At 50.1% G+C, this 15,092-nt stretch overlaps 1 protein-coding gene across 1 annotated transcript in view; it reads left to right on the forward strand.

Moving 5' to 3' along the window:
• Positions 1–15,092, forward strand: part of DNAH10 (dynein axonemal heavy chain 10) — a 278,707-nt gene that overhangs the window by 70,625 nt on the left and 192,990 nt on the right. The window contains exons 12-13 of the mRNA XM_040347338.1: positions 12,856–13,029; positions 13,880–14,049. Of these exons, the coding sequence (XP_040203272.1) occupies positions 12,856–13,029; positions 13,880–14,049 (344 nt within the window). The remainder of the gene's footprint in view (positions 1–12,855; positions 13,030–13,879; positions 14,050–15,092) is intronic.

A 15,092-nucleotide genomic window follows, 5' to 3' on the forward strand; every position in this document is an offset into this window, starting at 1 on the left:
CTGACACAGAATCAGATCATGTTATTGCTGCTTCTGGTTCTGTAATGTCAGAAGATGCGGGCTTAACCCACATGGACAGCGAGGATGACTTCTGCTGCGGAGTCGGCTGACAAGGAATTTGTTGAGCTCTTATACGGCGGTACGTGAGACTCTAAAATTGGAAGATGTGGCGGAGACACCGACGGTGTCGGTCCCTTTTGGGATTCCTCAAACCACTGCGTACCGCAAGTTTTCCCGTGTTCCTTATTTGGACAATATGTTATATAAGGAATGGGATACGCCGCAAAAAGTTTTTACTGTTCCTAAAAGCTTTGCTACCCATTACCCCCTTGAGGAGGACTTCTTAAAAAAGTGGGTCTCTCCTCCGTCAGTGGACCCTCCTGTGTCCAGACTGAGCAAGGCTACTACGTTGCCTGTGGAGGGGGCTCCTGCATTCAAGGACCCCGCTGATAGGAGAGTGGAGGCCGTGGCCCGCTCCCTATTCACGGTGGTGGGTTCGGCGGTGAGGCCGGCTCTGGCCGGAGCCCTGGTGGCGCAGACCCTGACTGAAAGAGCAAAGCTCCTGCTGCAGGAGCTGGAGGTCCAAGGTGCTTCCGAGTCCTCTAGGGACCTGGCTGAACAGTTGGTTCAGGGCCAAAAGTTTCTCTGTGAGGCGGACATGGATTCGATACCTTTGCTTTCCAGGGCTTCTGTCTACGCAGTGGTTCTGCGCCGCCTTGTGTGGCTGAAATGCTGGTCGGCTGACCAGTCCTCAAAAAAGGCCTTGATGGATTTGCCCATTAAGGGCGAACGGCTTTTTGGGGCTTCCCTGGATGACATCATAAAGGATGCCTGTCATGGTCTTACCTCTCTCCTGTCTCCTTCGTTTGACATGTGTCGGCGGCCATCTTGGTTTCTAGGTCTCTTGTAGCCTCCCACCCTGCGGCTCCTCCTTCCCACTGGGAGGAGCTGGATACCTGGCTCACATATATAGGAGGTCTGTGACTTCAGTTCCTTGCTTGGTCCTCCTGTGTGCACATGCTTCTAAGACTGCTGCTGCTTCTGGTTCTGATCCTGGCTTCGTCTGACTTCTCTGCTGGTTCCTGATCCTGGCCTCGTCTGACTTCCCTGCTGGTTCCTGATCCTGGCTTCGTCTGACTTCCCTGCTGGTTCCTGATCCTGGCTTCGTCTGACTACCCTTCTGGTTCCTGACCTCTGGTTTCACCATCCGTTGGACTTTTGCTTTACAGCTTGATTTTCAATAAAGCCTTCTTATTTTCACTTATCTCTTGTTGTACGTCTGGTTCATGGTTCCGTATCATTAGGACCAAGCCATGAATTTTGACGGTACAGAGCCATCCTCGCTACCCACGCTGGTTGCCAGAATTGATCAGCTGGAGTCCCTGTTGGGTCAGTTCGCCGTGGCGTTGCAAACCCTGCTTGAACGCACGGCTCATTTCGCTCCCGTTGCCGATGGGTCGGTCGTCGCTCCTGGGCCCGCTCCTACGGCCGATCCGACTGTTGCGCCAGAGTCTACCTCGACACCTGTTGTTGCGCCTGCGGTGTTTCGGGGTATGTCCGGTTCTGCCCCCCTTCCACAGCGATTTGGGGGAGAGCCAACTCAGTGCCGAGGTTTCCTTAACCAAGTGGGCATTTATTTCGAGTTGCTGCCACATGCCTTTCCCACTGAGAGATCAAAGGTGGGGTTCTTGATCTCGCTGCTCTCGGACAAGGCCTTGGCCTGGGCCAGTCCTTTATGGGAGAACAACAATCCGGTGGTTGCAGAGTTTTCTGGTTTTGTTGCTTCTCTTCGGAAGGTATTCGATGTGCCGGCTCGCGCCGCCTCTGCTGCGATGCTCCTTATGTCCGTCAGACAGGGTTCACGATCCGTAGCCGAATACGCCATTGAGTTTCGTACCCTGGCAGCAGAGGTAGGTTGGAATAATGAGGCCCTGGTCGCTGCTTTCTCTCATGGTCTCTCGGATGCCTTGAAGGATGAGGTTGCAGCTAAGGACCTACCAGTGGAGCTCGAGGCTCTAATTTCTTTCCTGATTTTGATTGACACCAGACTCAGGGAGAGACCTTCCTTTAAGGTGAGCCTGCGGAGGCCTCCTAACAGTTTGGCGCCTACGTTTGCTGTCCCACCCGTGCCTCCCTCTCCTCCCACGCCTCCTGGTGTTGACTTGTCTGGGGGTGAACCCTTGCAGCTGGGGTTTGCTCGCTTGTCCGAGGGGGAGAGGGTACTCCGGAGACGCGAGGGCCGATGCATGTACTGTGGTCTCGATGGGCATTTTCGGTTGGCATGTCCGAACCGTCCGGGAAACGCTCGCACCTGAGATCCTGTTGGGGGCAGATCTTGGGTGGAGTCTCCTCGTCCCCGGTTTCCCGTGTTGATAAACCACTGATCACTGTTGTCCTCTCCTGGGTCGGGGGCTCGGTGACGACCCAGGCGTTGGTGGACTCTGGTGCTGGTGGTTTTTTCATTGATAGTGAGTTCGCTGCCACCAATTCCATTCCTCTACAGGCTCGAGGTTCCCCGCTGGCTCTAGAGGCGATAGACGGCAGACCCCTCCAACCGTCACACGTGACTCATGAGACCCTTCCAGTGGGGGTAGCCATTGGTGCCGCTCACAGAGAGTCGGTCTGCTTCCAAGTTATTTCGTCTCCACACTACTCGGTGGTCTTGGGGTACCCCTGGCTCCAGAAGCATAATCCGACTTTTGACTGGAGATCGGCCGAGATCCTCTCATGGTCACCACAGTGTGGGGCTAGTTGCATCCATGGGCCTGTCAAGTTGCTGTGTACTTCCTCGGATTCTCTGTTGCCTCTGAATACGAGGAGTACCGGGATGTATTCGATAAGGTGCGCGCAGTGGCCCTACCTCCGCACCGCCCATACGATTGTGCCATAGAGTTACAACCTGGTGCCGTTCCTCCTCGCGGCAAGGTCTATCACTGTCGGTTGCGGAGAATGAGGCCATGGAGGAGTACGTGATGGAGGCGCTGTCCCGTGGTCACATTCGCAAATCCTCGTCCCCGGCAGGGGCTGGATTTTTTTGTGAAAAAGAAGGGCGGTGAGTTGAGGCCTTGCATCGATTACAGGGGTCTCAATCGCATCACGATCAAGAACGCTTACCCGATACCCTTGATTTCCGAACTGTTCGATCGCCTTAAAGGGGCCACGGTCTTTACCAAACTCGACCTGAGGGCGGCATATAACCTGGTAAGGATCAAGGCGGGCGATGAGTGGAAGACCGCCTTTAACACCAGGACCGGTCATTATGAATCCTTGGTTATGCCCTTTGGGTTGTGCAATGCGCCCGCAGTCTTTCAGGAATTCATCAACGATGTTTTCGTGACCTGTTGCAGCAGTGTGTGGTGGTCTATTTGGATGACATCTTGGTATATTCTGAATCCAGGGAGGCCCACATTCTGGATGTCAAACGAGTGTTGCAACGGTTACGAGAGAACAAGCTGTTCGGTAAGCTTGAGAAATGCGAATTTCACCGATCCCAGGTAACCTTCCTAGGTTACATCATTTCCGCTGAGGGGTTCTCCATGGATCCTGAGAAGGTTTCGGCTGTCTTGCAGTGGCCTCAGCCCAGTGGTCTTCGTTCCTTGCAGCGTTTTTTGGGCTTCGCCAATTATTATCGGAAGTTCATCAGGGACTTCTCCATGCTGGCCAAGCCTCTCACGGATCTGACCAGGAAGGGCAGTAATTCCCAGGTCTGGCCGCTCGAGGCCATCCGGGCTTTTGAGGCCCTAAAATCCGCCTTTGTGTCAGCTCCGATTCTGTCTCATCCCAACCCTGGGTTGCCCTTTGTCCTCGAGGTGGATGCGTCCGAGACGGGAGTAGGCGCCTTCTGTCTCAGCGCAGGACACCAGAGGGTCCGCTGCTTCCTTGTGGGTTTTACTCCCGGAAACTGTCACCCGCGGAGTGCAACTATCAGATTGGTGACAGGGAGTTATTGGCCATAGTGCAGGCTCTCAAAGAGTGGAGGCACTTGCTCGAGGGCTCGGTGGTTCCGGTTCTCATCCTGACGGACCACAAGAATCTGACCTACCTTTCTGAGGCCAAGAGATTGACACCACGTCAGGCCAGATGGGCTCTGTTCTTGTCACGTTTTAATTACGTGGTCTCCTACCTACCTGGTTCCAAGAACATCAGGGCGGATGCCTTATCACGGCAGTACTCCGAGCTGTCCAGGGAGGAATCTATACCGACTTCGGTCATACCTCCGAATCAGATCCTGGCTGCCATTCGCACCAGCCTGACCTCTCCCCTTGGTGAGCAGATTTTGGCGGCTCAGTCTGGTGCTCCCTCTGGGACACCAACGGCAGATGTTTTGTGCCTGAGGAGTTGCGCACTCGGTTGTTGCGAACCTACCATAACTCCAAGACCGCGGGGCATCCTGGTAAGAATCAGCTGTCCTGGGCTGTTTCACGTCTGTTCTGGTGGCCTTTCCTACGTTCCGACATCGCCGCATATGTAGCGGCATGCTCCGTTTGTGCCCAAAGTAAGTCCCCTCGGCACCTTCCGTTGGGCCTGCTGCAACCCATAGCCACCGGGAGCGCCCATGGTCACACCTGGGGATGGATTTCATTGTGGACCTCCCTGCATCCCGAGGCCATACGGTCATTCTCATGATTGTGGATCGGTTTTCCAAAATGTGCCACTGTGTTCCTCTCAAGAAGTTACCCTCTGCACAAGAGTTGGCCACGATTTTTGCCCGGGAGGTCTTCCGGTTGCACGGTTTGCCCAAAGAGATAGTGTCGGATCGGGGGAGTCAGTTTGTGTCCAGGTTCTGGCGCGCCTTTTGCTCCCAGTTGGGGATTCATCTCTCCTTCTCCTCGGCCTACCACCCTCAGTCCAATGGGGCCGCAGAACGATCCAATCAGGCCTTGGAGCAATTCCTTCGTTGTTATGTCTCCGATCACCAGGACAATTGGGTTGACCTCCTGCCTTGGGCTGAGTTTGCCAGGAACACGGCTGTGAAACTCTTCCTCTGGGACGTCTCCCTTCATGGCCAATTATGGGTTCCAACCTGCCGTGTTACCGGAGGCATTCTCTCCCCAGGATATTCCGGCTGTGGAGGATCACCTTTCTGCTCTACGTGCTTCTTGGGTACGGATCCAGAGGTCCCTTGAGGTCTCTGCGCAGCGCCAGAAACTCCAGGCTGATCGCAGACGAGCGCCTGCTCCTTCCTACCAGGTCGGAGACCGTGTATGGTTGTCCACCCGCAACCTCAACCTTCGAGTGCCCACTCCCAAGCTGGCTCCTCGCTTTGTTGGTCCCTTCCGAGTGCTTCGCAGGGTAAACCCGGTAGCCTATGCCCTTGCGCTTCCACCTGCATGCGGATCTCCAACGTGTTTCATGTCTCCCTGTTGAAGCCACTGGTGTGCAATCGCTTCACTTCCTCGGTTCCTCGGCCTCGTCCGGTCCAAGTGGGCAATCACGAGGAGTATGAGGTGAGCAATATCCTGGACTCACGCCTGGTCCGCGGTCGGGTGCAGTTTTTGGTCCACTGGCGTGGTTTATGGTCCTGAGGAGCGTTCCTGGGTTCCCTCCGCAGATGTCCATGCTCCTGCCTTGCTCCGAGCCTTCCACGCACGCTTCCCTCAGAAACCGTTTTTTGCACCGCGGAGGAGGGGCCCTTGAGGGGGAGGTACTGTCATGGTCTTACCTCTCTCCTGTCTCCTTCGTTTGACATGTGTTGGCGGCCATCTTGGTTTCTAGGTCTCTTGTAGCCTCCCACCCTGCGGCTCCTCCTTCCCACTGGGAGGAGCTGGATACCTGGCTCACATATATAGGAGGTCTGTGACTTCAGTTCCTTGCTTGGTCCTCCTGTGTGCACATGCTTCTAAGACTGCTGCTGCTTCTGGTTCTGATCCTGGCTTCGTCTGACTTCTCTGCTGGTTCCTGATCCTGGCCTCGTCTGACTTCCCTGCTGGTTCCTGATCCTGGCTTCGTCTGACTTCCCTGCTGGTTCCTGATCCTGGCTTCGTCTGACTACCCTTCTGGTTCCTGACCTCTGGTTTCACCATCCGTTGGACTTTTGCTTTACAGCTTGATTTTCAATAAAGCCTTCTTATTTTCACTTATCTCTTGTTGTACGTCTGGTTCATGGTTCCGTAACAATGCCACGGGGGGTAAGAGCACATTGCTCCCGCAGTCTGGGAAGGATAAGGAACCTCGCCGCAAGCAAGGTCCTACTTTTACTACCCCTAAGCGGGAAAAGGTCCGCAAGGTGCTAAAGCCCCTGCTGCAGGGCGAAAGCGCCCCTGGTTCAACAAACCCAACAAGCCTGCGGACAAACCTGCTTCCGCATGAAGGTCTGCCCCCCGCCCGGGTCTCGGGTGGGGGGATGGCTTCTCGAATTCGCGGATCAGTGGAAGTCTCTTCTATCCGACCGTTGGGTTTGCGAGGTGGTTGCCTCGGGGTACAAGATAGAGTTTCTTTCTTGTCCCCCAAACAGATTTTTTCCCTCCAACCTCCAGCTTCCTCCGGATCGTCGGCTAGCCCTGTCAAGGGCTGTCCAGGATCTTCTGGACAGGGGGGTGGTTGTGCCGGTTCCCTCGCAGGAACGGTTTCAGGGGTTCTACTCCAATCTGTTCGTGGTCCCCAAGAAGGGAGGGGTTCGCCCTATCCTGGACCTAAAGGCCCTCAACTCCTTTGTCAAAGTGCAAAGATTCAGGATGGAGTCGGTCCGATCGATCATAGCGGCCCTCCACCAGGGGGACTTCATGGCGTCCTTGGACATCATGGACGCATACCTGCATGTTCCCATTTGCTCAAGACACCAGAGGTATCTGCGCTTTGCGATCGGAGAGGACCACTTTCAGTTTGTGGCCCTCCTGTTCGGTCTGGCTTCGGCACAACGGGTTTTCACCAAGGTGCTCGCCCCGATCCTGGCCTTGCTGAGGCAGCGAGGGATCGCTATCGTGGGATACCTGGACGACCTTGTCCTAAGAGCTTCTTCAGGCTCAGAGTTAGAGGAGGACGTGTCCATCACGTGTCGGACTCTCCAAGAGTTTGGCTGGATTCTGAATCTCAGAAAGTCAGTGTTGGTTCCGTCCCAGAGACTAGAACACCTGGGTCTGGTTTTGGATTCGGGGGAGGCAAGAGTGTTCCTCCCATCTGAAAAACTGGAGACCCTGCAATCTGCAGTGAGACAGTTGTCGACCCAGAAGTGGTCATCTCTTCGCTTCTGCATGAGGGTTCTGGGTCTGATGGTAGCCTCCTTCGAGGCGGTTCCGTATGCCCAATTCCACACCAGGGTACTTCAGAAAGAGATTCTGTCACATTGGAACGGGGTCCCATCTTCTCTGGATCGCCAGATTCGGTTGAGCCATCTGGCCAAGTCTTCCCTAGTGTGGTGGCTGACGTCTCCGGTGCTTCGGTCCGGGAAGTCTTTTCTTCCGTGCCGCTGGACAGTGGTCACGACGGATGCCAGCCTCTTCGTCTGGGGGGGCGTCTGGGGCACCCAGTCAGCCCAGGGGTGCTGGACTCGGGAGGAGTCCCGCCTGCCGATCCATATTCTGGAGCTCCGAGCAATCAAGCTGTGCCTTGTCAGGTGGTCCTTGGAGCTGCAGGGCCGTCCTGTCAGGATCCAGTCCGACAACGCCGCGGCCGTGGCGTACGTCAATCATCAGGGCGGCACAAGGAGCTCGGCTGCAGCGACGGAGGTCGCTCACATACTTCGGTGGGCCGAAAGGTCCGTTCCGGCTCTGTCGGCCGTATACATTCCGGGGGTTCAGAATTGGCAAGCCGACTTCCTAAGTCGCACGACTCTGGATCAAGGGGAGTGGTCTCTCCACCCGGAGGTGTTTCAGAACCTGTGCCAAAAATGGGGCACTCCAGACGTGGACCTTCTGGCGTCCCGTCTCAATCGGAAGGTGCCACGGTTCGTGGCCAGGTCAAAAGACCCGTGGGCGGACGCGTCAGATGCGTTGGTGGCTCCCTGGGGTCACTATCACCTGATTTACGCCTTCCCTCCTCTAAGGCTCCTCCCTCGCCTGCTGCGCAGGGTGGAAGCCGAAGGGATTCCAACGATCCTGATCGCCCCAGACTGGCCACGTTGCTCTTGGTACACGGACCTGGTACGTCTGGTGGCAGACGCCCCCTGGCGTTTGCCCCTGAGGGAATATCTCCTGTCTCAGGGTCCGATCTTCCATCCTGCTTTACAGTCACTGGCTTTAACGGCGTGGCTGTTGAGAGCCAGGTACTGAAGGACCGGGGCCTGTCGGGCCCGGTAATCTCTACCATGCTGCGTGCACGGAAGTCCACTTCAAGGAAAATTTACCATCGTACATGGAAAGCCTACATCTCTATGGTGTACGTTTAATAAACCGTGATAAGCCGAGATCATGATGATCACGGCTGATCACTGCTTATCACAGAGCATTGCCGGTTTAATAAACTGTGATAAGGAGCAGAGAACACATTCTCCACTTCACATCACATCACATGGATGTTTTGTCACAAACGGGCAGTTTAATAAACCGTGATATGAAGATTTCACAGCTCTTCACCTGAAATATCTCCCTTCCAGATTCACCAGCTCAGAGGTGGAGAATCTGGGAGAGAAGCTGGTGTGATAAGAGGAAGAAGGCTTATTTCTTCCTAATTTCAACACCAGTGGGTTAAAAATGAATATTAACAACAATATACACGTGTGTGTGTGTGTGTGTATATATATATATATATATATATATATATACACACACACACACACATATATACCGTATTTATCGGCGTATACCGCGCACTTTTTTGCCCTTAAAATCAGGGCAAAATTGTGGGTGCGCGATATACGCCGATACTTGCTTCCCGCACTGTGTTTGAACTTTGCCGCCGATTTCTGCTTCCCGCGCTGTGTTTGACCGCCGCCGCGGACATATACCGAGCGCAGTACACTCGGGTACAGTCGGCCAGGCTCGGCTCCCTTCTAGGTTATGCGAGAGGAGCCGAGTGTGCTCGAGTGTACTGCGCTCGGTATATGTCGGCGGCGTTCAAACACAGCGCGGGAAGCAGGGATCGGCTCAGAGACAGCGCAGGAGCAGCGGGGAGGACACCACGAAGGCCGCAGACGGACGCCGGACCGGACAAGGCCGCCGATGGACGCCAGGCAAGACACCAAAACTGTAAGTAATAAAAAATAAATAAAATTCAGGAATTTCATGTCCAGAGTAGGGGTGCACGCTATACGCGGGTGCGCACAATAGGCTGATAAATACGGTATATATGTATATATATATATATATATATATATATATATATATATATATATACTGTACATACATACAGTATTTATATATATATATATATATGTAATTTTATATATATATATATATATATATATATATATATATATATATATATATATATATAATATGTTATCACATGTCTGAAAACATTAATTACATGTTCTTTTAAACTTTAGTTTCACTTTTTGAATTCGGCTGCACCATAATCTCACAATATCTCACGAGATTACAGGCAGTCCACCCACTTTTACACAGATCTCGACTGTTTTCAGAGAAAAAACTTCACCTCTGTTCACCATCTGAGAAGTGAAGTTCTCAGTTTATTAAACCGGCTGCAGAGGAGATAATTCTCCTCATGAGAACTGCCGTGAACTGCTGTGAACTGAACGGAGAAAAAACTTCACAGTTTATTAAACGGACACCTATGTGTGAGGAGATGAAGTGGCACCCCCGTACATACGTGGTGTCTTGGATCCTGCTGTTCCTCCAGCGGGGTGTGGACCAGGCTCTTGCCTTGAGCACGATCAAGAGCCAGATTTCTGCTCTGGCTGTTTATTTTCAGCGTCCCTTGGCGGCGCACTCCCTAATTCGCATGTTTGTGCAGGGGTTGCTATTACCTCTACAGGGAGTGCAGAATTATTAGGCAAATGAGTATTTTGACCACATCATCCTCTTTATGCATGTTGTCTCACTCCAAGCTGTATAGGCTCGAAAGCCTACTACCAATTAAGCATATTAGGTGATGTGCATCTCTGTAATGATAAGGGGTGTGGTCTAATGACATCAACACCCTATATCAGGTGTGCATAATTATTAGGCAACTTCCTTTCCTTTGGCAAAATGGGTCAAAAGAAGGACTTGACAGGCTCAGAAAAGTAAAAAATAGTGAGATATCTTGCAGAGGGATGCAGCACTCTTAAAATTGCAAAGCTTCTGAAGCGTGATCATCGAACAATCAAGCGTTTCATTCAAAATAGTCAACAGGGTCGCAGAAGCGTGTGGAAAAACCAAGGCGCAAAATAACTGCCCATGAACTGAGAAAAGTCAAGCGTGCTGCTGCCAAGATGCCACTTGCCACCAGATTGGCCATATTTCAGAGCTGCAACATCACTGGAGTGCCCAAAAGCACAAGGTGTGCAATACTCAGAGACATGGCCAAGGTAAGAAAGGTTGAAAGACGACCACCACTGAACAAGACACACAAGCTGAAACGTCAAGACTGGGCCAAGAAATATCTCAAGACTGATTTTTCTAAGGTTTTATGGACTGCTGAAATGAGAGTGAGTCTTGATGGGCCAGATGGATGGGCCCGTGGCTGGATTGGTAAAGGGCAGAGAGCTCCAGTCCGACTCAGACGCCAGCAAGGTGGAGGTGGAGTACTGGTTTGGGCTGGTATCATCAAAGATGAGCTTGTGGGGCCTTTTCGGGTTGAGGATGGAGTCATGCTCAACTCCCAGTCCTACTGCCAGTTTCTGGAAGACACCTTCTTCAAGCAGTGGTACAGGAAGAAGTCTGCATCCTTCAAGAAAAACATGATTTTCATGCAGGACAATGCTCCATCACACGCGTCCAAGTACTCCACAGCGTGGCTGGCAAGAAAGGGTATAAAAGAAGAAAAACTAATGACATGGCCTCCTTGTTCACCTGATCTGAATCCCATTGAGAACCTGTGGTCCATCATCAAATGTGAGATTTACAAGGAGGGAAAACAGTACACCTCTCTGGACAGTGTCTGGGAGGCTGTGGTTGCTGCTGCACGCAATGTTGATGGTGAACAGATCAAAACACTGACAGAATCCATGGATGGCAGGCTTTTGAGTGTCCTTGCAAAGAAAGGTGGCTATATTGGTCACTGATTTGTTTTTGTTTTGTTTTTGAATGTCAGAAATGTATATTTGTGAATGTTGAGATGTTATATTGGTTTCACTGTTAAAAATAAATAATTGAAATGGGTATATATTTTTTTTTGTTAAGTTGCCTAATAATTATGCACAGTAATAGTCACCTGCACACACAGATATCCCCCTAAAATAGCTAAAACTAAAAACAAACTAAAAACTACTTCCAAAAATATTCAGCTTTGATATTAATGAGTTTTTTGGGTTCATTGAGAACATGGTTGTTGTTCAATAATAAAATTAATCCTCAAAAATACAACTTGCCTAACAATTCTGCACTCCCTGTATCAGACGAGTGTCTGAACTGGCGGCCCTGTCTTGCAAGGCCCCCTACTTGGTCATCCATCAGGATAAGGCGGTGCTGCGCCCGCAGCCCTCTTTTCTTTCGAAGGTCGTTTCGGCCTTTCACATTAATGAGGACATTGTTCTTCCATCCTTATGTCCTCAGCCGAAAAACGCGAAGGAAGCCATCTTACATTCTCTGGATGTGGTTCGGGCCCTTCGAGTTTACTTGTCGGCGACCGCTCCGTTCCGGAAGTCGGACTCGCTGTTCGTGTCTGTGTCCGGTCCCAGTAAGGGCCTGGCAGTCTCGTTGGCCACCATTTCCAGGTGGATCCGACAGGTTGTGCTTCAGGCCTATGCCCTGAAGGGGCGGGCGCCTCCCTTTCGGGTCACGGCGCATTCGACCAGGGCGATCAGGGCCTCCTGGGCTTTCCGACATCAAGCCTCTGTGTTACAGGTGTGTAGGGCTGCGACCTGGTCGTCGGTCCACACTTTTTCAACGTTTTATAAGGTGGATGTGAGTGCATCTTCTGATGCCTCCTTCGGCCGCAGGGTGTTACAGACGGCAGTTTAAGGTTGGAGTTCCTCCGTTGAGTAACTCCGGTTTTGTTTGGGGTGTAACCTGTTTTTGCTGTGTTGTTTTTCCCACCCCTCAAATTTTTTTTGGACACTGCTTGGGGACGTCCCTAAGGTCAATGAAGGCTGTGTCCGTCTATGAACGAAAGAGAAAAAAGGATTTTTGTACTCACCGTAAAATCCATTTCTCTGAGTTCATAGACGGACACAGCACCCACCCCTCCTTTGTTTGTACTGCTTGTTACGAACTGAGGCTGCTAGAGCAGGGTGTGGGTTATGCCTGGGGGAGCCACGCCCCCTGGGAAGAGCGGCATGAAGGAAAGTTTTTAACACCTTAAGTGCTGTAGAATTCTGCCTAAATCTCCTGGTAGGAAGAAGCATAACCCTAAGGTCAATGAAGGCTGTGTCCGTCTATGAACTCAGAGAAATGGATTTTACGGTGAGTACAAAAATCCTTTTTTTTCCATGTAAAGTTGAATGTAACTGATTTAAAATAAGTCAAATTTTAGGGCTTAAAACTTAAAACTACTCACCACTTCAACCTCCTCTATAGTCACTGGGGTTTGCCAGTTCCCAGTTGCTTAGGTTTGTTTACTCACATCTAACTTGCACCATCTCCACAAAAGATCTATTAGTGGAAAAATGTTCACTGGATGGCGGCATAGGAGAGAAGAAAAACAATTATTGACAGAATCTGCAGCTGAATATAAGATTTCATGCATGAGATGGAGGCAGCACAATAATTCATACACAGCTCTGTATTGTTCACTGGTGCCAGGCTAATAACCAGTCACGTAAAGAGCATTATATCTGAGTTTTCTGTTTTCATACATATCCTGCATTTGTTTTTTTAGGCAAAGGCAAAATATTTGGAAGTTGCCAGAAAAATGAAGGAATATGAAGACAAGAAATATGAAGCCTGGAAAGAAAGCACAGATCAGAATCTGCCATCATTGCTGAAAAGAAATTTGCTCATTAACACAAATACACAGAATGTTATTAACCAGGCAAGCTTTACTTCTGATCTGGTAAATTGATAACACTTAGCATAAAGTTCCTTTTTCTTGCACTACATCATCTCACCCGATTTAACATTCTGCTAAAGGCAACACTTTTTTCATTTATTTTGCTTTCATTACTGCCATTAATTTTCACCTGGAAATACAGGACATTACCAAAAGTATTGGGACACCTGCCTTTACACGCACAGGAAATGTAATGCCATCCCAGTCTTATGCTGCGTACACACGATCTGATTTTTCGTCTGAAAAACCTTGGATGGTTTTTCTGACGGAATTCCGCTCAAGCTTGACTTGCATACACATGATCACACAAAAGTTCTCTGAACTTTCGACCACCAAGAACGTGGTGAAGTACAACACTACGACGAGCCGAGAAAATTAAGTTCAATGGTTCCGAGCATGTGTCGACGTTAGAAAATGCGACGGCTGCGCGTACGTTCGTGGATCGTCGTAAATTGCTCATTTGCATACTCGACACGGAAAACGCCACCCAGCGGACGCCGAAGTATTGCATCTTAGATCCGAAGGTGTACGAAGACGTACACCTGTCGGATCTAACCCAGAAGCCGTTGTATCTTGTTTTGAGGATCCAAAACAACGATACGACGCGGGAAATTTGAAAGTACACCGGCGTATCAGTAGATACGCTGGCGTATTTCATCTGTGAATCTAGCCCATAATGCGTAGTATGAACTGATTGATTCTGGATGGTAGACTTTCCTGTGGCAGCCTGTAAATGATACGCTGGCAGCTGAAAATAAAAGTTTAGCTATGTACGTTCCCTATATTTTGGGTGTTTACATGTTTTATGTTATGCCTAGAAAGTAATAATTATATGTTTTATATATCTTTTCAGGATGTGGACCAGCTCAAGACTGACACTGATTATAAAAATGTCCGCTATGCTGTGAACTTTGCCCCTGAACTCCTAGAAATAATCACAGAAACAAAACACATGGAACAACTAGGATTTGTTGTTGGTGAATTACCTAGAAATGTTGCGCTACAGGAAGACAAGTTTTTAAGGTTCTCTCCATATACTGCCTTTATAACCTCCTTTCGTTTTTATTTATACTAGTTTATGAAACATTTAAAGGGAGTATAGCCTAAGCTGTCATATTATTTCCTTTGATAAAAACAAAAAAAAACAAAATGCAGTAATCACTTGGCACAGTAACAAGAAAAAAAGAGAATATAATTGATGCCCAACTAAGTGCTTCTTCAAATTACCTTCTGCTCCTGCAGAGGATGAGATCAGTATTTTCAATGTAGTGTTGGCAGTAAAAGTATTCCGCACATTTATCAATGTTTGTTCCATTTCAAAGTGTGGTGACATTTGTTAGGCTGTTTGGATACATGGACAGCTTGTATCTGTTGCAGGAGGTAATTTCCAGGAGCTACAAGCTAGGGTTTTGCTCCCAGACCCTCCTTAATTTCTCTTCTTCATGCTCCCTGGGTAACTACGCAGATTAGCAGATCTCCATATAGCTCTCTAAAGGCTTTTGCATCAAGTTGTTATTTGCCTATTGATTGTGACAGATCAGTTTCAGGGGTTTTACTCTAAAGTCCTGTACACACGATCAGTCCATCCGATGAGAACGGTCTGATGGATTTTTCCATCGGTTAACCGATGAAGCTGACTGATGGTCAGTCGCGCCTACACACCATCGGTTAAAAAAACGATCGTGTCAGAATGCGGACACGTAAACCACGTACGACGGCACTAAAGGGGAAGGTCAAATCCAATGGCGCCACCCTTGGGGCTGCTTTAGCATCTGCCCCATCTTGGATCTCAAACCGCTGGGTATCTTCATTTGAGTCCAGAAATAACACATGGAATCCACCAAGTCTGTCGTCAACTCTCTTCAACAGGGGGACTTCCTGGCTTATGTGGACATCAAGAACGTGTACCTGTATGTCCACATTTTTTTAGTGCACCAATACTTGCTGTGGGTTCCCTGCACTTTCGATTTGTATCCCTGCCAATCAGTGTCTTGTCTGTATACCAGGTGTTCACCAAGGGGCTGGCCCCAATACTAGCCCTGCTGCATTCTTTTGACATTCCCACA

The sequence above is a fragment of the Rana temporaria genome, chromosome 1 (assembly GCF_905171775.1).
Source record: "Rana temporaria chromosome 1, aRanTem1.1, whole genome shotgun sequence".
Classification (NCBI taxonomy): domain Eukaryota; kingdom Metazoa; phylum Chordata; class Amphibia; order Anura; family Ranidae; genus Rana; species Rana temporaria.